The following is a 22450-nucleotide window of genomic DNA, read 5'->3' as shown; positions in this document are numbered from 1 at the left end:
ACGTGTCGATATATGTCCAATTTTGCAGATTTCTTGTCGATATGGAATCTTAATATCTCTTTCAATTCAATACCTTTTAATTCAAGTTTGCAATGAATTCCAATTTTGGATCCTTTTCGGATTCCAACTGGGGGTCGTCATCCAATTCCAAATTGGAAGAAAAATGGGCGCAGATGAGATGAGAAGATGAGGAGTCCGATGAAAAAGACGAAGTATGGTGCAACACATCATATATGGCAGCCATGGCTGGGGTCATGGCGTGTGAGCCTAATGAGGAACAACCTCAATAGGGTGGCTCTGTTGCTGGTCGCTCTTACAAACCACGAAACAGAGAGATGGTGCATGACAATCTGATGAACAACTACTTCAACCCCAACTCGGTGTACAGAGAAGAAAATTTTAGACATCGCTTCCGGATGAGGCGTAGTGTCTTCGAGCGTTTACTTCATGATGTCCAATATGTCAATCCATACTTTCAAGAGAAGCTGGACAAAGCAAGTCGTCTAGGTTTTTCACCGAATGACAAGAAGGCTTTAGCGGAAGATCGACAAAGCCAACTATTGTGTTAGAGGCGGTTACCTTGTTTGACACATAGATCTAACATGTTTTCTTTCGAGTCTCAGGATCCCAAAATGACATTACAGTTCTTGGGTGTTAATAGCCTGATGGAGGATAAATCACCTCATCTTGACTACTACATCAATGGTTGTCAGTATAATATGGGGTATTACTTGGCATATGACATCTACCTAAAGTGGGCAACACTTGTCCAAGCAATTCCAAACCTTGTGGATGACGCTCAAAGGTGGTTTACCTTACACCAAGATGCATACTAGAAAGACGTTGAGAGAGCTTTCAGTATTCTACAAGCACGGTGAAAGAACGTCATAGAACCGGCAAGAGGGTGAAGTCGAGATAAATTGAACTCTATCATGATGTCATGCATCATATTACCTATTAACATGATTGTGGAGAATATGATGACGACTAAGATGATCCAAATAGGTAAAGAAGGGCTCGTGCAAAAATATATGAGGGGCCTAATTTGCCTTTTGACCCAAGAAATGATAATATCTCTTTAAACGAGTACATGAGGTGCTATAGGATGATACGTTCGCATGCCACAAATAAGTACCTACAACAGGATCTTATTGCACATCTTTGGGCCAAGTTTTATGCTATTAAATATTTTTTTAAATATTGTTTAAGTTTAATGTTATTTAATATTTTTAATATTGTTTAATGGCTTAGGTAATTATAGGAAAAAAATTAGATTTTTTTTTAAATTTGTAAACAAAACAAAATAAAATAAAATCCAACGGCTACCTGGCATCATGTTGATGCCAGGTAGCTGCTAAGCTTGAATTGTAGACCGGCTCGAGGCTAGCTGGTTGGCTGGTTCGGGCTAGCCGGTTGCCCTGATTGTGCTCTGATACCAAATTGTCACATCTCGGCCCGGACCGGACCACTTCCCTGGCCCGCTTCACCACCGTAGCATGATATTGTCCTCTTTGGGACCTGACCACGCCCTCACGGTTTTGTTTCTGGGAACTCACACGAGAGCACTCCCAATGGGTCATGCCTAGCTGTCTATTGGAGATGATTTTTGTGTCATTTCGAACTATTTTCGACCCTCTGTTTGACATCCCACATCGCCCAAGGGTGTGATCCTTATATGTATATTCTCATTCCTACCTAGCTCGAGGCCTTTTGGAAGCTCACTGGCTTCGGATTCCGTAGGAACTCCGAAATTAAGCGAGAAGGGGGCTAGAGCAATCCCAAGATGGGTGACCCACTGGGAAGTTCTTGTGTGAGTTCCTAGAAACAAAATTGTGAGGGCGTGGTCGGGGCCCAAAGAAGACAATATCGTGCTACGGTGGTAGAGCGGGCTTGGGAAGTGATTCCCGGGCCGAGATGTGACAATTTGGTATCAGAGTCTAACCCTGGCCGTGGTGTGCCAACGAGGACGTCGGGCCCCTAAGGGGGGTGGATTGTGACATCCCACATTGCCCAGAAGTGTGATCCTTATATGTATATTCTCATCCCTACCTAGCTCGGGGCCTTTTGGGAGCTCACTGACTTCGAGTTTCGTAGGAACTTCGAAGTTAAGCGAGAAGAGGGCTAGAGCAATCCCATGATGGATGACCCACTGGGAAGTTCTCGTGTGAGTTCCCAGAAGCAAAACCTTGAGGGTGTGATCGGGCCCCAAAACGGACAACATCGTGCTACGGTGGTGGAGCGGGGCCGAAAAGTGATCCGCCCAGGGCCGGGATGTGACACTCTGGCCGGATCGGTTGGAGATGGCCTAAGCTTGCTAAGGGCAACTCGGGTCATACGGTAGAGTTAGCCCACACTCGGGGTTGGCGATATATGTGCATCGAAAGTGACTCTTCAGTATGATCTCCAGCTTTTCTTCTGGCTCTTTTTCTCCTCCTTGGCAACTTCGGATTAGTTGAAAAAAATTATATTTTCCTTTTACAGCACATGGTTTTTCATTATTCTCATGTTTCTAATGAAGGGAATGCGGTATAAATTAGCAAATTTAGTGTTACTTTCGTCTTCCCTTGTATGGCATGCGGTTCCACCCTTCAAGACTCTTTTCTGCACACAAATTTTTAGGCATCCCCGCCTACAAGTTTTTCTCTCCTCAATGATTTTTGTTTTTTTGTTTGTTTTTAATTTCACACGAATACAACCTTCTTGTATCATTCTTATCCATTTGCACCGTTTTGATTTTATTATATGTAAGTTGTTAAATTTAACAAGTTAACCCTTATTGTGTTGCTCTTATCCATTTCCACCAATCTCATTGTCAAAGTTAAACGCTTAAGGTGAAGGTCACATCAAACGAAGGAAATAAAAAATGCTGAAGACGACAGGAGAAAGAACCTAACATTGGATTAGGCCAGCTAACCCTGTACACCTACTCCTAATCAAGTATTAACCCAAAACGAAAACCCTACAAATTAGTTTTGTACTAAAGGCTGCTAGATGATTATTTCGCTATTAGTGGCTTTTTTTTTTTTAAATTTTTTTTAACATTGAAATTGAAAACTTCTGTGAGTTTTCAAAATTTAGCTTTCCATTTTTAATTTAGGATTTTTTTTTATATATTTTCATTTTTTATGACTAAAAGTAGTTACCAAAAACGTTATCACGCTTGAAAACCCAAAAACTTAAATAGTATCAAACAAGCTTTAAAGAGAAAAGTTGGTTTAGGATTTAGCTATTTAAATGTATTGTGAAGACCTGCATTTTTGTAAGTACCAATACAATATTTGTGTGAAATGTTGTGATCACGTGTATATCCAATAAATATACGGTTAGGATCCGGGGTGATAGGTTTTTGAGACACGGGATCCACTCTGTAATGTATAAAATGATCTACCTGTTTATTTTTTATATCTTAACTCAAAGATCATGTCTATAAAAAATCATCCAAATACAAACCGTATGACTGTTGAATTAAACATAGTTTTTCTTTGAGAATCGTATTCGTTTGTTTTCTTCACTACAAATGAATGTTTTAATGATTTTAGATTGTCTAATTTTTTTTTGCAAGGATACTAAAATATAGATGATTCAGATTGTTAAAACACATTACGCTGTGAATCCTATAAAATAGGGGTCAAAATGTCTGACACAAATGTGCGACCCTGATCCTACCTCATATATATATTTCCTATGTTTACAGTATTTATTATATATTTAGCGTGAAAGGACCGACAAATATCTAAATAATTTATATATTATAACCTCTAATATTCTTGGCATTATATGATTTAAGTCTATTTTGGTAAACCTTTATTATGATTAGTCCAATTTTGTATTCCTGCTTGAATAGGTCCAATGATTAAGACTCTACATCTTAAATTTATTCCTTAAATAATTACTTGGGTAATTAATACTATCTCTTAATTTGAGGATTATCTTTCATTAATGATAAATTAATTATCAGAATTAACAATCATTCTCTACAATTTTCTCTGAGGAATCGTACTCTCCTCCCTACTATTTTTCAGTTTTCTATTTGTTTTCCATTTTATTCTTCAATGTCTTCCATTAGCATTTTTTTTAAAAACAAACAATATTATCTACGAGAATAGGTGGACTTAGCCTCATAATAGGGTAGCAATAATGTAGTTCAAATTCGCCTTTGATGAAAATCGAACTTAAGATCTTTTACTTACAAATGAAGATGAATACCACTACAATGTAGTATTAAGTGAAAACTTCCATTAGCATTTTTAATGGAAGGATTATATACAACTTCCTCATCTTTTTGATTTTTTACCTAACTCATCAAAATTTTAATGTGTTTTCTTCAATTTTTCTCCTCATCGATCATCTACATGTAATGTAGGTCTCCTAATTTTTTTTCTTTTAACGAAGGCTTCTCCTTATTACTCATGTTATTTATCTACCTATAGCACATGATTTTAGTTTATCTCAACCATATCTTTGAGGTTTTTTTTTTTTTGGGTTTCAACTTCTGTATTAGTTTAAATGTATTTATCTACTTGTATTACATGGGTTTCACAAAGCCCAGATAATTCTTGCCTGAGCTTCATCCGCACTCTTGACCCCGCTCAGGACGCACCCAAGGCCCCTCATGATAATTGCTTGGTAGTTTGGACCACTTACGTCTTGCTTGAGAGATTCTCTCATGTAACAAAATTTTAAGCTCAATAGTGTCATCGTTCAATAAATATTTATTTAAAGAGTATATTATTTATCTAATAAACGATTCACATGAGTTGGTGATATGTGAGAATCTAGTGGACCAAAAAAGAAAAAAAAAACAAAAAAAAAGGAAGTAGCGAGGTTTGTAGGATGGGCCATGAATCGATTAGAAGCAAAGCGATTAGACCCGACTGAGGCCTAGTCAATTTTACCCAATGGACTGCGAATGGACTGGGCTCATGCCCAGTGAACTTGCGCACAAGCCGATCCAATAAGCCACGTGGCATAATCTCGGTGACTGGTTGTCGGACCCAAGAATACAAGTGACATGTTAAAAGGTTTTACATTATCCAAAGCATTAAAAATGAAAACAAAAATAAATAAATAAAAACAAAGAGAAAATCTCAATAAAAAAAAAAACTAATAAAAAGAATTTAATTTTGAGTTCTAATAAGAAAATAAAAATATGTTGTAAGTAAATAGTGTATGAATAATATTTTAAAGTATAACAATTATTTTCGTTGAAATTGATATACAGAAATGTTCAGTTAAAACTTCCGTTCAGAAAAGGAAAATGGAAGGTCCTTGCTTCCCTGCCCTTCCTTCTTCTCCCTGGCTCCGGTCTCCAAAGTCCCTCCAAACTCTGCAAAACCGATAAATAACTCCCGCCTGTTTGCCATTGCAATCTCTCTCTCTCATTGAAACTGGGCCGCACGATTTGCGGGTCTCTCATCACAGCCATTGGAGCCGGCAACTTCCGCGACGATGACCTCTATCACCTCCGTTGAGTTGAATTTCCTCGTCTTCCGTTACCTTCAGGAATCAGGTATTCTACACTTCGCAACCCCCCAATCTTATCGATTCTTCGGATTATTTTTGCCCTATATTTCCCCTTTTGAATTGCATTGACATTCTAGGGTTTCTGGGAATTTGAGTGTGCTGTACAAATTATAAGGTTGTATATATCAATTTGTGTTGCATGGTTGCTAGTATAACTTAATTAGGGTTCAGAACTATAATTTTTGGGAATAATTTTTCAATTGGCTTCCTGTTTATTGGACGTCGAGGGGGCATGAGATTATAGATCTTAAAACAGTAGTGGGTATAATTTTGTTGTGTTATCTTCTGGAATGCTCGAAAGTTCAGTACTTTCCGTTTTCTCTTTTATTTTGGATGGTGCTATCCACACCCTTTTATACCTCCTAGACACCCTTGTTAAATTATGTCATTTGATCTTTTTCAATTCATTCTTTCCCACTGCCGGAAATTGAGAGGAGTGTGTGAAGGTAAAAAGAGGTGTGTGGATAGCACCGCCCTTTATTTTTCCTAATCAATTTTTTTTTAAGTTTGGTTTGCCGTAACCTGAATAAAAAATTTATGTTTAACTGAATGTTATTTATATACCTACTTATTATGATATTATAAGATTTGAATCTGACTAGGATTTGATGCGCAATCAATATGCGAAGCTATTGGATGTTTTTTTTCAAGTAGTAGATTATTTAACGTCATATAAAAGCAGTAGAATCCGAGTTGTGGAGTGATCTTATGGGTTTTTGTACACAAGCCAATTGCATGTTTGCACAATCTAGATTTGTTATCAAAGTAAACGTGAAGCAGCCTCTGAATCAATCAAAGATTGTATTGATGAACCCAATTCTTTTTCTCTACGTTTCCTGTTTTGTTGCTTCTGCAGGTTTCACGCACTCAGCTTTTGCTTTAGGATATGAGGCCGGTATTAACAAAGGCACTATAGATGGAAATTTGGTTCCACCTGGTGCACTCATTATATTTATACAAAAAGGACTTCAGTACTTGGAGATGGAAGCTAACTTGAGTAATGTTAGTCTTCTTGTTCTTTTTATGGATTATTGAATAGCTAGTAATTTTTGTTCAAGAACTTTACGCACAATGAACATCTTAGAATATATGTTAACCAGCTTTTGTTTTAAGCTTGCCAGAGTGATGCAGATTTGGATGAAGATTTCTCATTTTTACAACCTTTAGATCTTATTACAAAGGATGTAAATCAATTGAGGCAAATGATCAAAGAGAAAAGGAAGAATGCACAGAAGGACAAAGACAAAGATAAAGAGCATGAGTCTTATGAGAAGAAAGATAAAGACAAGGAGCATGAAAATGAACATGAAGGAGAACGTGCACAAGTAAGAGAGAAAGAAAGAAAAGAAAGGGAGAAGGATTTTGAAAAGGATAGAGAGAGGATAGAAAAGAACAAGGAGCGAGAAAAGCAGCCGGAGGACCACAATGACAAAGATGTGGTTAGAGATCAGGAAGATAAAGTTAATGTGAAACATGAAGAAAATGGAGCTTCTAGAGGTAGATTCAAGTTTTACTGCGAATGATTTTCTCTTTTGTGGTCTTTATTCTTTTATTAGCCCGAGGGCTGGTTTGGTATTGCTATGCTTTGAAAAAAAACTGCTTTTGCTGTGCTGTGAGAATAAGCTCATTTTTGCTGCTTCATGTTTTCAGCTTTTTTTCATCCAAAATTGTGAAAATATGCTGAATTTAAGTGTTTACCACACATCTTTTTGAGCTCAGCTTTTTTTGATACCCGTTTTTTATAAAAGCACCTCAGTACCAAACGAGTACTGAATACAATTACTAAGGCCACAGAATGGCCATAGTTTTTTAGCAACCACAAATCCATTCAATGATTATGTTCTTTTATTTTGTGATTGATGAGAAATGAGAACTAAGATGTAGACACTTGATTTTTTGGACCTTACCAGGGTGCAGGAAAAGTTTTATTTATGTACAAACATCCGCTTAGCCGGTGACCTACTCTTATATAATTTTTTTTCTAATTTTTAATGAATTGAAAGTAATAAAGGAAGAATGCTTTAACTTCTTGTTTTCTCTTGTAATGATATCATGATCTGCCAAGGTGAGAATTGGTTTTGGAATGTGGTGCCTTGCGCATTTCTTGGCATTTGAGAATCTGTGCAAGGAAGTTTAACTAGCTTCATTCCATAGTCATTTAGGTATGATGAGTTAGAGTTTTTGGCATATATGTAAAAAGGCAAAGCATGCTATGTAAAACTCTCCTTTAATACAGTTGAAAAATTCCAGTTCTATCCAAAATAATCTTTCTCCTGTCAATTTCTTAAGTGTACAAGTAATCATTATTTTCTTTTGTTGGAGCAGAACCAATGGATATTCCTCTTACAGATGTTGAAATCCCTAGTTCTGATGTGACAATTTTGGAGGGGCATACTAATGAGGTTTGTGCATGCTCCTATTTTCCTGCATTACCCACCTTATACTTGGCTTTTGCCCCCTTTCTATGCTGTATGTTTCTTCATATCTTTGTGTGTGACATTGGATCTCATTTCCTTTCTTCATTAGGTATGTGCTTGTGCATGGAGTCCAGCAGGTTCTCTTCTTGCATCGGGGTGTGTATTTGTTATTGTTCATATGTAGTGGATGTTTCTATTATCTATTTTCTTCTTTAGAGAATAATGAACCATGGAAAAATGTTGTTAATTTATTCTCTCTTTACTAATTCTTTCACATGTTTTGCTAGTTAATTGAATACTGATGTTGGATATCTGCTCTTCACCATTTGATTTGATACTATCTTTTGTTGTTATTTTCTCTCTTAGCATTAAATTTCAGTAAAATCAACATCCCATAAGACTAGCTGAAAACTGGTGATATTAATTTATCATATATCATGTTAATTGTGGGCCTTAATGTTGACCAGAATATGGGCTGTTTTCAAATCCATGGTGTTACCACACTTTGTTAGGATTACTATACCAGTGGCAAATTTTGAAAGATCTCTTCTTTCCACATTATTTTTTCAATCCCTTACTCTTGTCACTTTTAATTAATCACCTTCCAGGTCTGGAGATTCAACTGCTCGTATTTGGACCATTGCTGATGGAAGCTCCAGATTTAGTTCACAAAATGGCTCCTCAAATGTGTTGGTGCTGAAGCATGTTAAGGGTAGAACAAATGAAAAGAGCAAAGATGTGACGACACTTGATTGGAATGTGAGCTCTGTTATTGTGGATTTATTTTGTGATAATTGGCCTATCAAATTTTCTTGTAATTGATTACATGCAATGCGGATGGTCTTTGTTACGTGCTCTTGCGAGTTTCACTCATCAAGAAAAAAACTTGTTTTCTTTATTCCAAAAGCATCTAAACTGCAAGAGCCTCTTGTATTTTCTTTTTCTTTTCTTCTAGAATTTTTTTTTCTTTTGTGTTTACGCAAACAAACCTTTCACTTATTCAGGGAGAGGGAACAATGCTTGCAACCGGATCGTATGATGGGCAAGCAAGAATTTGGGGTACAAATGGTAAGCAGATGATTGTTTTTCTGGTTTTTCTGTTCCATTTGATTTATGATTCTTGTTTACTTTTCTGCATCATTTTGGAAGTTTTTAGAACATATATTCTGTGTGGTATCTTTGCCCAGGTGAATTAATTAGTACTTTGAGCAAACATAAAGGGCCTATATTCTCACTAAAGTGGAACAAAAAGGGAGATTATCTTCTTACAGGAAGCTGTGATAAAACTGCAATTGTGTGGGATGTAAAGGCAGAGCAATCAAAACAGCAGTTCGAATTTCATTCTGGTGTGTTATTTTCACAGAACAGACAGTATAAAAGTGGTTGTGTCGGGATTTTGACGATTATTTTCTGTCATTTAGGTCCAACACTCGATGTTGATTGGCGCAACAATGTATCCTTTGCAATGAGCTCAACAGACAATATGATATATGTCTGCAAGATTGGGGAAAACCACCCTATTAAAACTTTTGCAGGACATCAGGTATTCTCAAGCATTTAGTTGCTCTAGATTAAACCCGAGGTTAATTATGTTTTTAGCATTTTTTTCTTATTATCGTTGTTTATGTATACTCTACTCTTTTCCTGTAGAGGCTGCAGATAGTTTTGTGTTGTTTAGATTGTTGAAGATCTAGGTACACCCAATTCTAGTCGGAGATATATTGTCTTGATGCTGATCATGTTAATGTTCAACTTCATTTGAGAAAATCTTGGTTAACTGGTCCTCGTCTGGTTGAATATGGATTTGAGAGGGTCTTGGTAATCCAGCCTTCCATTCTAGAATGTAGCTGTTTTATTTCCCTAAAGCTTACACACCTGCATTTGATTTTGTCAACTGGAAAACCCTGAGCTTACCAGTTTATTTGAACATGTCTGGTTGTAGTTACTGGAATTTTCTCAGGTAGCAAAAATGGTTTCACTTGTTTTGAACATCTGCAAAAATTTGCATGTTTGCGAACGATAAACTTTATAATTTACAATTGTACTTGATAGTATCAGTTTTTGTGGCTAATCAATGGATTTTCGCTGTTCAGGGAGAAGTTAATTGTGTTAAATGGGATCCAACAGGTTCATTGTTGGCTTCATGTTCTGACGATATCAGTGCAAAGGTTATCTGTGCTACCTGCTCAATTTGTAGTCAAGTAGTTCCATTTTTTGTCCAGTAAGATACTTGTTTGCATTAATATTTTTAGTCTATACTTGTATATAATCAAAGATAGGTACTGAAGTTGAACACAGACCTGGTATGGGGTTAGCGTCATATGTATACTCCGGAACATGGGAACAATAGGATTGATTAAACCAATCTCGTTTACTGCTAGATTAGAAGTTTGAGCCCAATAATTCATATATATATATATCATTCTGCTTTTGTACATCTTATCCCTATTCAGTATAATATAGCCATTTTCAATTAATTGGATCAGTTTCAGTTGGTTCATTATTTTCCATTCAATTAATTGGATCAGTTTCAGCTGGTTCATTGTTTTCCATTGATAAGACTATTGAATTTGCAACTCATGTGAAATTATGGTGTAGATATGGAGCATGAAGCAGGAAAAGTATGTTCATGATTTGAGAGAGCATTCTAAGGTATTCCTCAGATTGTCATTCAAGTTTAATTTTCCTATTATGTCTGTTAGAATTTACTATTGCAGAATCTTAGAAGCGTTGAAAATTTGGATTGCAGGAGATATACACTATCAGGTGGAGTCCGACTGGGCCAGGAACAAACAACCCTAACCAACAGTTAGTTCTGGCAAGGTATAGTGCTTCTTAGATGAAGTGAGATACTGTATTGTGTGCATTGCGGTTACCATGTCTTCTTTTATTATTTCAGTTAAGTTGCAAATTGTTTCAATAAATAGCTTTTGCATGGTTTTCATATTTTTCAAGAAAAGCTTAATGTTGGCAGTTGAAATTTTGTACAAAGACAGAAAATGATTTATTACCTGTGTAAAACCTGGTTGGATGGTAATTCTCCTGATTCATTCTGTGCTAACAAGTTATTGTCAAACTTCTTATTGCCGTTTACCCTGTGGTGCAGCGAGAACTGTATTTTAAGCCACTGCTCTTTTGTATTCATGTTGTTGCATTTGTGGGTTTCTGTTTCACGCCTAAGCGCTGTTGTCTTTATGCAGAAATATTATTTCTTGATAGGATTCAAACTTGCACTTCATTCTGCATGCATACTCTGCTGAGAAAGTACACTCAATACTTTCGGCGGAGAAAATACACTGAATCTTTGTGTTATGGTTACAAGTTGTATGTGATTGTGCTTCTTGTGCAGTGCTTCATTCGACTCCACTGTGAAGCTATGGGATGTGGAACAAGGAAAACTTATCTGCAGCTTGGATGGACACAGGTACTGGATTTAAACAAACCGTATGGTGTTCGAAGCTTGGTAAAATTTCGTTACTTCATTCTGTATTGATACATTCAAATTGAATCAACAGGGAACCTGTGTATTCTGTTGCTTTTAGCCCAAACGGTGAGTATTTGGCCAGTGGATCTCTTGATAAATCGATGCATATATGGTCACTGAAGGAAGGCAAGATTGTGAAAACGTACACTGGAAGTGGCGGTATATTTGAAGTCTGCTGGAACAAGGAAGGCGACAAACTTGCTGCATGTTTTGCCAACAACACAGTCTGCGTTTTGGATTTTAGAATCTAGAACTGGAAAATACCAAAATTGTCTTGTATCGGAAGTTAGTTGGTCGTCAAATCCAAGTCGTAGATTAGTTCTTTGCATTTGATTAGGATGGGTGGCTGAGTGTATTTTAGGTGGGTAAGCATTGCATTTTAACCGTAGATCAAGGCTAAACTCACTAATGTTCATTTTGTTTGTGAGCCCGTTTCTTGATTCGATTGTCGATTGAGCTGGTTTTCTAGGAGAGATGTACAGGATTGTTTTCAACTTTTTTAGTTAGGCTTGTTGATGTAGTTTGCTTCTCTCTATATGTATGTCATGCTACTGAACATTCTCAAGAAAGCTGTTACTCCAACTATTTTTCTGGTTTTGATTTGTGTTGACTACTTTGAAAGCAAAAGTATACGTTCAATTTGACTAACGCACGTACAGTTTTCGGATACGGAAGATCTAGAACCAGTTGGAAATGTCAAACTTCAGAGTTGTATTCATTTAAAGACTTAAAGTTTTGGAAGCGTAAGTGATACTAGTCGGGTTTTCCTTTGGCTGTAAGTCGTGGCATGTTTCTGTTAGATGGAAACCATGGTTTAAAGGGCGCGCTCAATGGGCCAAAACCGAATATTGGACCAGAACTTGAAGAGACCAAATGTAAAACAGGCCCAATGATTTTGCAATTGGAAAGACAACTTCTTCGGTTCCAGGGTTTAAATCGAAATGCCCTAAAACCCTTGCTTCCAATCCAATCCCCAATTCCTAAATTTCCAGCAAGCAAAGGTATGGCGTGGCGATCTGGGTCGTCGTTGTCAAGGTCTCTGATCTCAACCGCAAGAGCTTCGACATTCCGGTCGTCTCCGTCGATCTCATCTCTCCCTCGCGCTCCGCTTCGTAATCTCCTCGGCAGCAACTCCCGCCGCACCCTCTTCTCCCTCCCAGTCAATGCGGGCCAATTAGCTTGCGCGCAGTCGCTGATGCCATTGCACAGCGCCCTGGCTTCGGCTCGTCTCACAAGCCACATCTCCGTCGAAGCGCGGCATTGCTGCGAGCTGTCTCAGGGTACCTCCATTGATCCCTCGTAGTAGTTTCTCTCTTTCTGCGGTGCGTCTTGTACTGACATTTTTCCCCTTTCAAATTTCATTGAATTACTTGTCATCTGTGTGTGAGATTTGGTGAAATGGAAGTGTAATGATAAGGAGTTTTAATTGAAAGAGAAAAATATGGGAACTTTGAGTATCTTTTGTATGCAATGCCTTGTCAGCTGTTTGTTTAATGGGAAGCTTGTGATTCATGATACTCAGCACTAGCTTATTGATTTGTATGGATTTTTCGATCTTATTGTTTTTTCCGGTTATCTACGTGTTAGATTTTGAGAAATGGGAGTGTAATGATAAGAATTTCAATCGAAAATAGAGCAAAGATGGGAGCTTTGAACTTGGGTATGCAATGCAGTGGTTCTTCAATCGAAAATAACGCTTATAGTTGTTTCTGAACCCAATAGAAGTTGATTAATTGTGGAGTTTCTAGATGTGATACTATGATTCTCGGTAACATTTGGCATTTCATCCTTGTGCTTTATCCTTTTTGGTGGTGGATAATGAAAGCTTCCGTATAGGTGTTATTCTTCGTCCAAATTCCAATATTTTGGACAGAATTGTGGCTGCTATATTTTTAACGATCCATCTAATCTATTATTATTATAAGCCATCTCAAGTGAAATGCTTGTGGGGTTGTCTTTCGGTGTGAGTAGTGTCTGTTTAGATTTGCATCTCAGCTTATTGGTCTTCTGGGTGCAATGTTGTAGGTTCTTGAACGTTGGATCGACACAGCAGCAGTTGTTGCTTTATTACGTGGATCCTGAGAGTGGAAGCATTCTGTACTCCTTATGTTTGATAAGGTGGGTGTAGGATGTAATTTCTCATTGTAGTGGATAATTTCTAGTTTCAACATTGTTGCTATAAGGCGTGTTCATTTTCTTATAAGCCATTTGACTTGTGTAGGCTTTTATGTTCAGAATTACAACATCATATGACTATTTCCTGATCTGACTAACAGTGTTGTTTTACTGTTATTTATTGCTATCGAAATTAATGGATCCAAATTGAAATCTAATACATGACATAAAGGGGGCAATTGGTCTTCCCCCGAAGCTGCATTTGTTTTGCTATAATCTTGTAGATTTTACACTAGCTTATAGAATGAAAGAGTAACCTCTCTCCAAAAGGGTGTGGTAGTTTGTAGGCGAAAATCCAACCTCATTTATGAATCAGGTGAAATCCATGTTGGTTGGTCCATATACTATGCATTTGAACTTTGTTGAGAAATTGCTCTTCTCTGTTTTCCTCTCATCGCATGTTTACTTACGCCCATCAGTTGATACAATTCAGATCTTGAGGGTATTGGATTACTGATTTTAAGGTGGAACGCATCTTTTTTAATTCCTTGTGTGTTAGTAAATGCGGGTAATCAGAAATTCGAATATGATTCCCCTTCTTCTCATACTCATACCCAGTACGTAACATGCCAGCACTGATTCTTGTTTATGGTCCCGTACAGATTATTTGTGTCTTAGCTTGATGAACTAGTGTAGTCAAGACTGAATTTTTTCAATTTGTTCTTGATAGATGGAAAAAATTAATCTGGCATCATTGCATTTCAAAGAAAAACGCAGTCTCATGAGTTCTGATCTCACAGGCGATAAATGAATAACCCAATTCGAAATTAAAAATTTACTGTTATTCATTTGATTTTGGAAACTTTAACAAAAAAACTTCTGGTACTGTTTACTTTAACGAAAAATCATATTTTTACATCAAAAAGTCAATCTTGGTCATATTTACTTTACTTTTTATTTTGTCCTTATCGTTAAAACTTAAAATTTTTAAGTTATTTTCATTAGTTTTCCTTTTGATATTTCCCTTTCTTGCTTTGGATTGAATTAGAAAACAATTCTTTTGCTTGATGATTAAAGGGCAAAAGCCAAACAGCATTGTGGCCAAACAAATCCAATCTTCAAGCACACAGACGATCCGACTCATCATTCCAACTCCACCAAAAAAAATATTTTTTAATTTAATCCTTTTACAATGAAGATTTTTGGATGAGCATCAAGATTCTGATTTGATTTTTTAAGAATTATGTGGTCGTGGTTTCTCGGCTCCTACTGTGCATATGTATATATGCGTACACATAGCCCACTACTAGTACGTGATACATCCAACAATGATCCTCGGAATCCCCAATTGGGAAAATAGACATCCCACCGATCTTTGTATATAAAGCGAACAAATTTTGGATAAAAAGGCCTCCACACCAAAAAATTTCAAAAGTAACCCAAAATAATATTGGTGTATTTTCGTCATTTTAATAGTATTTTTAATAATTAATTCTTTTTGTACAATTTTTTTAATTAGTACCTCACAATAGACAATAATAAGATTCAATCAATTGTTTATTAAATATTATTTTCTTTATTTTTAAACACGTTCAAAACATCTTAAGAGACGTGTAATGCCGGTTATAAAAAATGTCTTTCGTGCATAATAATATGATTAAATTAATTGTCAAATGATTGTTTTTTTTTTTGAACAAACAATATATCTGCACTAAGAGGGTGGGGTGGGCTTAACTTCACAATGAGCTAGTAATAATGTAATTCAATAAGTTGTTTATTAAATATTATTGTCTTTATTCTTAATGTAAATTCAATAGAATGTAGATGAAAATTGAAAAACCGATTTTATTATGTGAATTAGCTGCTTTGATTGGTTTGTGAGAGGTTTTTTTTTCTAGCATGATCTAAGATTATTCATTTACTTCAAATATTTGACTTCCTTTTGTCAATTCACGCATATAAATACATTTGAAAAATGTAAGTTGCCGGTAACATGTCATGATTCAAAAAATATTTTTTGCAGATGCGTGAGAACGTGCATGAAGGCTAGCGTATATATATTACTGGGTCCTCCCAAACTCTTCATAAAGCTACCACTGCAGGTTTGCATTGCAGTATCATGTGTATACGAAATTATTGATGATAATAGCATCTCCAAATTAGTAGCGGGGCAAGAATTTTATGGGTGTGAGAGTTTCTCATATATATATAGGTAATTTGGAATCAGAACATGAGAGATTGGAATATTTTGTATAAAATTGAAAGATTCTAAATTCAATAGAGAGAACTAAAAACATTACACAAACTCAACATCTAGAATATGACGTACATTGTAACAAGAAAACTTTAAAATATAAGATAAAGCTGAAGAAAAGTTGATACAATAAAGAGGAGAAGTGAAGACTACACGGAAAAAAGAGGGATGAAGGGAAAAATGAGTCCAGGTCTGGAGTGAAAAAGAGTTTGGATTTAGAACACAACAGCATCCTGTTATAATAACAAGAAGAACAAAAGCAGGATAGACCAGGGACCATTATGACCTATTTTGTTTGATTTCACTTTCCATCATCATCACCACTATTAATCTCACATTTATATTATAATGATATCATATTAAATAAATCTTAACGATATTCATTAATAACTCAATTGATTGATTTGCTATCCCAACCTTTTCCCCCTACTATCTGGACAAACATCACATGTTAATGACTGTTGGGTCTGCAAGACTTAATTTTATTGCAGCACACAGATCAATCTCATTCTCTCTGTAAGTTGTATTTAATTTACATCTAACCTCTGGCAAGACCAATTTAATTTTGCGCGACACATCGAGGAAGTGGTCCATAATCTGCAGAGAGTCCAGCACATAAACATACTGAAATGTTGTCTTAGTTATCTGGTAATTAAAGAATTCATGATCATTCATTCTTTCATTTGAAATTAAAGTAAAAAACAAATAAATATACTTTTAATTTTTAATTCAACACCTAATATTAAATCTAACAAACATAAATTCTTGATTACTAGGGGAGCTGAAAACAAGGCTCCATAAACATATGCTGGAGGCTTTAAATCTGCAGTATGGGTTCAAAAGGATGTACAGTTCTGGGCTTGTATATAAGAACTCCGACTTGCCTGTGTCCTCTAAGCAACATTTACCGAAAAGTGCTTTTTGATTTCAACCTTCCATCACTAGAAGCACTTTGGAAATGTTTACCTATATGCTTTTAGTGGCATTTTCGGTAGTTTCAAGTGTTTGTGATTAATTCATCCATATGGAATCAAATTATATTGATGCTACTAAGGAGTCGTAAGCTTTGAATGGCCAATACAATTATACATGACTTGAGCACAACTGGTCCCCTAAAAAGTTTCAAGCATCACAAAACGGGAGCACCACACAAATTTGAGATAAAAATATTTTAGTAATATCCAATGCCACTTCATCCCCTCCATTATCATATTCCCTTTCTGGACTGTTTAGAATATTTTTTTTTTTTTATATTTTTTTATACAAGCATTGTTATACTTTAAGTTGAGCTAATGTCGTACGTTCACGTCTGCTGTTTCTACACTAACTTAACTTCCTTCTTTTTCATCACACATCCCTTATTTAAGTTCAAGCTCCCCAGTTTCTTCAACCCTCTATCCCAAACTCTCCATTTCTTATACCGTTTAAATTGAGTTTTATTTAGGGTTTGCAATGATTCCCAAAAGGGAGCAAGAAAGAGAAGCAGAAGCACAGGAAGCAAATGATGAGATTACAGAAGGTAATGATGAAAGATTAGCTGATGATCATGAAGATGATAATTTGGGAGACTGGTTGAGTTTAAGCCTCAACTCCAACGAGCCATCCGCGGCGGAAGTCGACGCCGATTTTCCGTCACCAAAACCCTCAAATAGCAAAAAAGTTTTCTCATGCAACTTTTGTCTGAGGAAATTTTACAGTTCTCAAGCCTTGGGAGGCCATCAAAACGCACACAAGAGAGAGAGGGGAGCTGCCAAAAGGTATCACTCTCACAAAAAGATGATGTCAGCAATGGGGTTTCCGTTCAGCCCTGTGGCTGCAGCAGCTAGGTCACTTGGCGTCCAGCCTCATTCACTCGTGCAGAAACCTAGCAGCAGGTCTGATGGGTCGTCAATGGTGGCGAGATTTAGTGACGCCGCCGCAGGTTTTGGGATGGCATGGACACCCTTCATGCTTGAAGAAACCATGAATAATATTTGGCCCGGAAGTTTCCGGGTGGATCATCAATTGCCACGACAAGAATCACATGTACATAATAAGCAGCTGGACTTGAATCTTCGGCTGTGATTCTAAGCTTTCTTCCTAGTATTTATTGTATTTCAATCTAGATTTGTCTAAATAATACATGTTTTAGAGCCGATAATCAACTGATGATCTTTGGTAAACAACATATCAACAACAAAACATGCATATTATCAAAATCATTGATACATATATCAATAGTATCAACACAAAATTCATTCACAAAAATTCGATAGATAATATTGGTAGATAACAAATCAATGAGGTAATGTTTATATTATCGATATAGATACAAGTGCAAAATCCGTGCACAAAAGTTCTATACCATTGTAGAAGTCCAAACTAATAATGCTTTGGTACGTGTACTTGAAATCATCAAGACAACTTTAGTCGATGGGACCTTTGTATAGTTTCATTTTTGTTGTTTATACTTTATACTTTATAGTGTAGTGCTATAACGCCAAACTTTCAACTACTGTATTTGGAAAAATAATTCAGTTTCTAAACTATCTATTCTGTTTGTCAATCAAAACTAAAAAACATACATATCCTATTTAAAGATTAAAATTAAGTAAATAAAAAATATTCCTACGACAGAAGAAGGTAGAAACTACCCCATCATTGTTAGTTTTTCATAATTGAATTTTTTTTTTAATTTTAAAAACTAATCACTCAATAAAAATAAATTATTTGGACACACTTGTGTAAGCATCTGTTAGTATTAATAATAATAATTCAATTTCTTTCTGCAAGACTACCAGTTGTTCAAACAAAACAAAAAAAAAAAAAAAAAAAAACAAAAAAAAGAAGAAAGGCTACCATTTATTCTTCAGCTTTTAGTACAACTAAATTCTATTTGGTGTGGCAACTAATATTTAACTTGTCTTTTTCAACCAATCTAATATCTTTGGACCATGATTGATAATTGGCTTCGATCTGATTACTTTTCCATTACGGTCAGATCAGTGGCTTAATAAAATGAAATTTTAATGAAAAGCTCTCGGTATTATTTATTTTAACGAAAAATTATATTTTTACACTAAAAAGTCAATCATGGTATTATTCAGTTTACCCTTTATTTTGTTCTTATCATTAAAACTCAAAGTTTTCCAATTATTTTCATTAGTTTTTCTTTAATAAAATGTTGATCCTTCTAAGCCTATTTGAAGTATCTAAATTGAACCCTCATTGGGTTGTCAAGCCCGGCCCATAATATTGTTTTTGATTGGGCCCTTTTGGATTTGTAATCCGGAGGGTCAGTCAGGCAGAGATTTTTTAGTGTGATCATCATACGAGGTAGTACACCACGTGTCCTTATATAAATAATGTGTTATGTGTGTTAAAAGATTAATAACTTAAAAATTAAAATTTTCCATCACTTACATAAAAATACGTAGTGTACCATTTGTATTTCCGTTACAACTAAAAATTTCCCATCAGTCATGATGGTAGGATTAAAAAAGAACTCCCCCATGACTACTCCATTTTGTTCGTTCAACAGATGACATTTGAAAGTTGTCATCAACTTCTTCCTCCAATAATGAATTATCTTATCCAAACTGATTATCTGTATTAAAACACAACCCAAAAAGAACTAAATGAGAACAACTTAGAACTCGTTGGGAAGTGCTTTTAAATGATTGAAAACGTTTTTAGAGAAAATGCTTTTAAATGACTTAAGTGTTTTGGAGGATTAACTTGTATTTTTATGAATGATTGATTCCAAAAACATTTTATCTAAAAACACTTTCAATCATTTAAATACATTTTCCAAACGAGTCCTTATGCTTCAGCCATACTTAACGTAGACAAAGAAAAGTGAGGGAGCTGAGAGGTCCAACTTATGGCAATTGCTTGAGGTCTTCTCCAGCCATGCTCGTTGAGCTCGAAAATACCCAAAAAAAAAAAATCATCTCAATTAAGGAGGTAAATCCTAGTTAGCAACTCAATACAAATATTATACATTGTTATATTTGTCATTCATGTGAGTTGAGCCTAGCGAAAGTATTAGTTGGTAGTAAATATTATATTAAAAAGTAACAGAATATTGGTGAATATCCATATATTGGTTTAGGATGTTATGTATTACTTTACAACCATCGAGTTACAGGCTAGGTTACATATTTAATTGTGTGATATGAGTTCACACTAACATGGCATGTTTATTACTTTGTGTTATATTTAGATTTGTTATTAACTCGACTCGAAAAGTATGTAAGTTGTATGACCGATCGCACAAGATCTTACAAATAAGAGTGTAAATTAGAAGCTAGTAACTATATTACTACTAGTCTAACTTATTTTATTCCTTCGAGTGAAATTCCATTAAACAATATGTCACGGATTTCCATCAAATAGGGGTAAGTAGGATACAGTTTCTTGTCACTTATTAAGGGGCAGAGAATAATTAGATGGCATCCACAAAATCACAAGTTAATTGGATCCTTGGAATTCATCGGCCGATCAATGATCTTCTATACTCTACATATATACAGCACAGCAGACTCAGCAGCCATGTGAAGTTAGACAAGACTCCCCATTTATCTGAGACCATCTTCCAAGAATGATATGTAATGGCCCAGCTGAATTAATCAAACATAAGCCCTATCATATTTGAATACAGCTACATATGACGAATCGACAATTAGTCTAACCATACATATATAAATACAAGAAATCCTCACACATGTTATAGATGCTAGTATGGTAGCTAATGCATGAGGAGAGCGAGCTGTTTTATATAGGAAAATAATTTTTGCACTTTTTTTTTCCCATTGTACTGTTGTATTTCTTCTTGTTTTCTTTATCTGTAAATTTTATAGAGCAATGAGGACTCAAAGGACAAAACAATCAAGGGTGCAAAGGAAGAGAAGAGAAGTGAGAAACTTGCTGATTTTGTATATATTTATCGTTAAGGAAGAGAAAGTTGTGAGAAAATTGTACTATTTTTATTTTTATTTTTATTTTTATTTTATTAGAAAATTCTTGTTTATCCTTATATATATATATATATATATATATATATATATATAAAATATTTCTTTCAATAAGGGTAAATTAAGAAAATAGAGAAATGGAAGCATTTTCTACGCACAAGGGTTGACAAAGTCCATTCCCCTAAATACTAGTATATAAATAGCTAGATGTAGTGATAAAAAAAATAAAAAAAAAAGTAATGTTAGGGAGATAAAATTTGTAGATATAATATGAAAACTAAATGATATGTCACGAATAGAAATGAGCGTGTTTCTCAACGGTTAAGTAATAATTCAATCATCAACTTCCATATTATTTCGTTTACAAAATTTTATTTATAAATTTAATCTCCCTAGCATTACTCTAAAAAAAAGCTAGATATATTACCGACCGACCCTCCTTGTTTGCATATGAACATCCAACACTAGTATCAGAACGTATCTAATTAAATCATCTTATTCTAACCACATAGCTAATATAGCTAAGTCTGAGATTTGGGACCAGTTGATCATGAGGAGCTGCAGTTGCCTTTGGCTACTAGCTAGGTAAACACAATTAGGCCGCTAAGATTTGGTTATATATAGTAATCTTGTTGGGATTTATAGTAACATATGGTTTGCGTTTCACGTTGATCTAGAGCACTATCTATCAATTTTTACAAATGGGCCTAACTAAGGTGGAGGAGGGACATGCTGGTGGTTTTCCGAGTGTAATGGTTCTCATCCTATGAGAAAAAGTCATGACTCATAACCATTGCCGATGAACTAATATTGTCTAATCCTCCAATTTCAAACTGGTGGAGTCTTAACTATTATCTACTACCGTAGCTACTAGCCCAAGCAACGTACGGTCCTCTTTTTTTTTTTCTTTTTCTTTTTCGGTGCTGATAAAAACTTTGATGGCAAACAAGGATGCAGATTGTCCCCAAAGCATCAAAACACAGACGAATAGAATTTAGCTACTAGCTAAGAAATGAGATTTTTGAATTTAGTTCAGGTTCTCATAATCTCTATATGATCGTGATCTAAGTTTGAATCTGGAAAACATGTGTAGTCCAGGAGAGAGTAATTTTTCTTCGAAAATATCTTGTGTGACCCCACATGTTCTAGGCGTGAACTGAAGAACCTAGAAGTGAAGAAATAATGGATATCTAATGATGGTAGGTGGAAGGAGTGATGTCGAAATGCTTGACTTGCCTGCGATGATGTTGTGTAGAATTCCCTTCAATGAACCTAAGTTCTTGAAGCCCTAATTCAGACAACAAATTATAGGGCTGTCTTTTTATTAAAGACCTTATATAATTATATCCACCAATTCAAGTTGTTGCATGACCAAGATTATCACTAACCCTAAACCCTATAAAAGCCAGAGAGCTAAAAATTGTTGTAATTTTTATATATACCCCTTAAGCAGATTGTCAATGGAACCTGCCTTTCACTTTTCAAAATGTAAATGTGGTAACGAGTAAGTGAATAAAATCGAGAGACATGTCATATCACTGGCAGGACAAAAAAACACACATCATATCACAGACTCAGTGTAACAATACAGAGACATAAAATTCAAATAAGTTAAAAATTAACAAAAATACATATATGATAAGTTTATTTTTTACTGAACAATGAAACATATGAAAAGGATTGCTTGTGTTGTGATAGATAA

The 22450-nt window shown here is 35.5% G+C and overlaps 2 protein-coding genes across 4 annotated transcripts; both read left to right on the top strand.

The window, feature by feature from the left end:
* Positions 1-5265: 5265 nt before the first annotated feature.
* On the top strand, positions 5266-13757 carry LOC103957303 (WD40 repeat-containing protein HOS15). 3 transcript variants are annotated; one of them, XM_009369450.3, is made up of 15 exons: positions 5266-5509; positions 6380-6525; positions 6645-7020; positions 7849-7925; positions 8050-8096; positions 8549-8699; positions 8945-9008; positions 9128-9286; positions 9362-9483; positions 10034-10108; positions 10539-10592; positions 10690-10763; positions 11290-11364; positions 11456-12704; positions 13450-13757. In XM_009369450.3, the coding sequence occupies exons 1-14, from the start codon at positions 5449-5451 to the stop codon at positions 11673-11675; spliced, it is 1701 nt and encodes a 566-aa protein (XP_009367725.1). In that variant the 5' UTR covers positions 5266-5448; the 3' UTR covers positions 11676-12704; positions 13450-13757. The 3 variants fall into 3 exon arrangements, with proteins under 3 accessions (XP_009367725.1, XP_048431455.1, XP_009367743.1); XM_048575498.1 differs by having other exon boundaries at positions 11456-12746; XM_009369468.2 differs by lacking the exon at positions 5266-5509 and having other exon boundaries at positions 6384-6525; positions 6637-7020; positions 11456-12746.
* Positions 13758-16903: 3146 nt separating this feature from the next.
* On the top strand, positions 16904-17933 carry LOC103957336 (zinc finger protein 4-like). Its single transcript, XM_009369494.2, has one exon. It carries the CDS (start codon positions 17246-17248, stop codon positions 17855-17857), a length of 612 nt encoding a protein of 203 aa, XP_009367769.1. The 5' UTR covers positions 16904-17245; the 3' UTR covers positions 17858-17933.
* Positions 17934-22450: the final 4517 nt, after the last annotated feature.

The sequence above is a fragment of a genome, unplaced genomic scaffold (assembly GCF_019419815.1).
Source record: "Pyrus x bretschneideri cultivar Hongxiangsu unplaced genomic scaffold, Pyrus_bretschneideri_v1 Contig8, whole genome shotgun sequence".
Lineage (NCBI taxonomy): Eukaryota > Viridiplantae > Streptophyta > Magnoliopsida > Rosales > Rosaceae > Pyrus > Pyrus x bretschneideri.
Note: the sequence above shows the minus strand (reverse complement) of the source record. Positions and strands in the feature narration are given on the sequence as shown.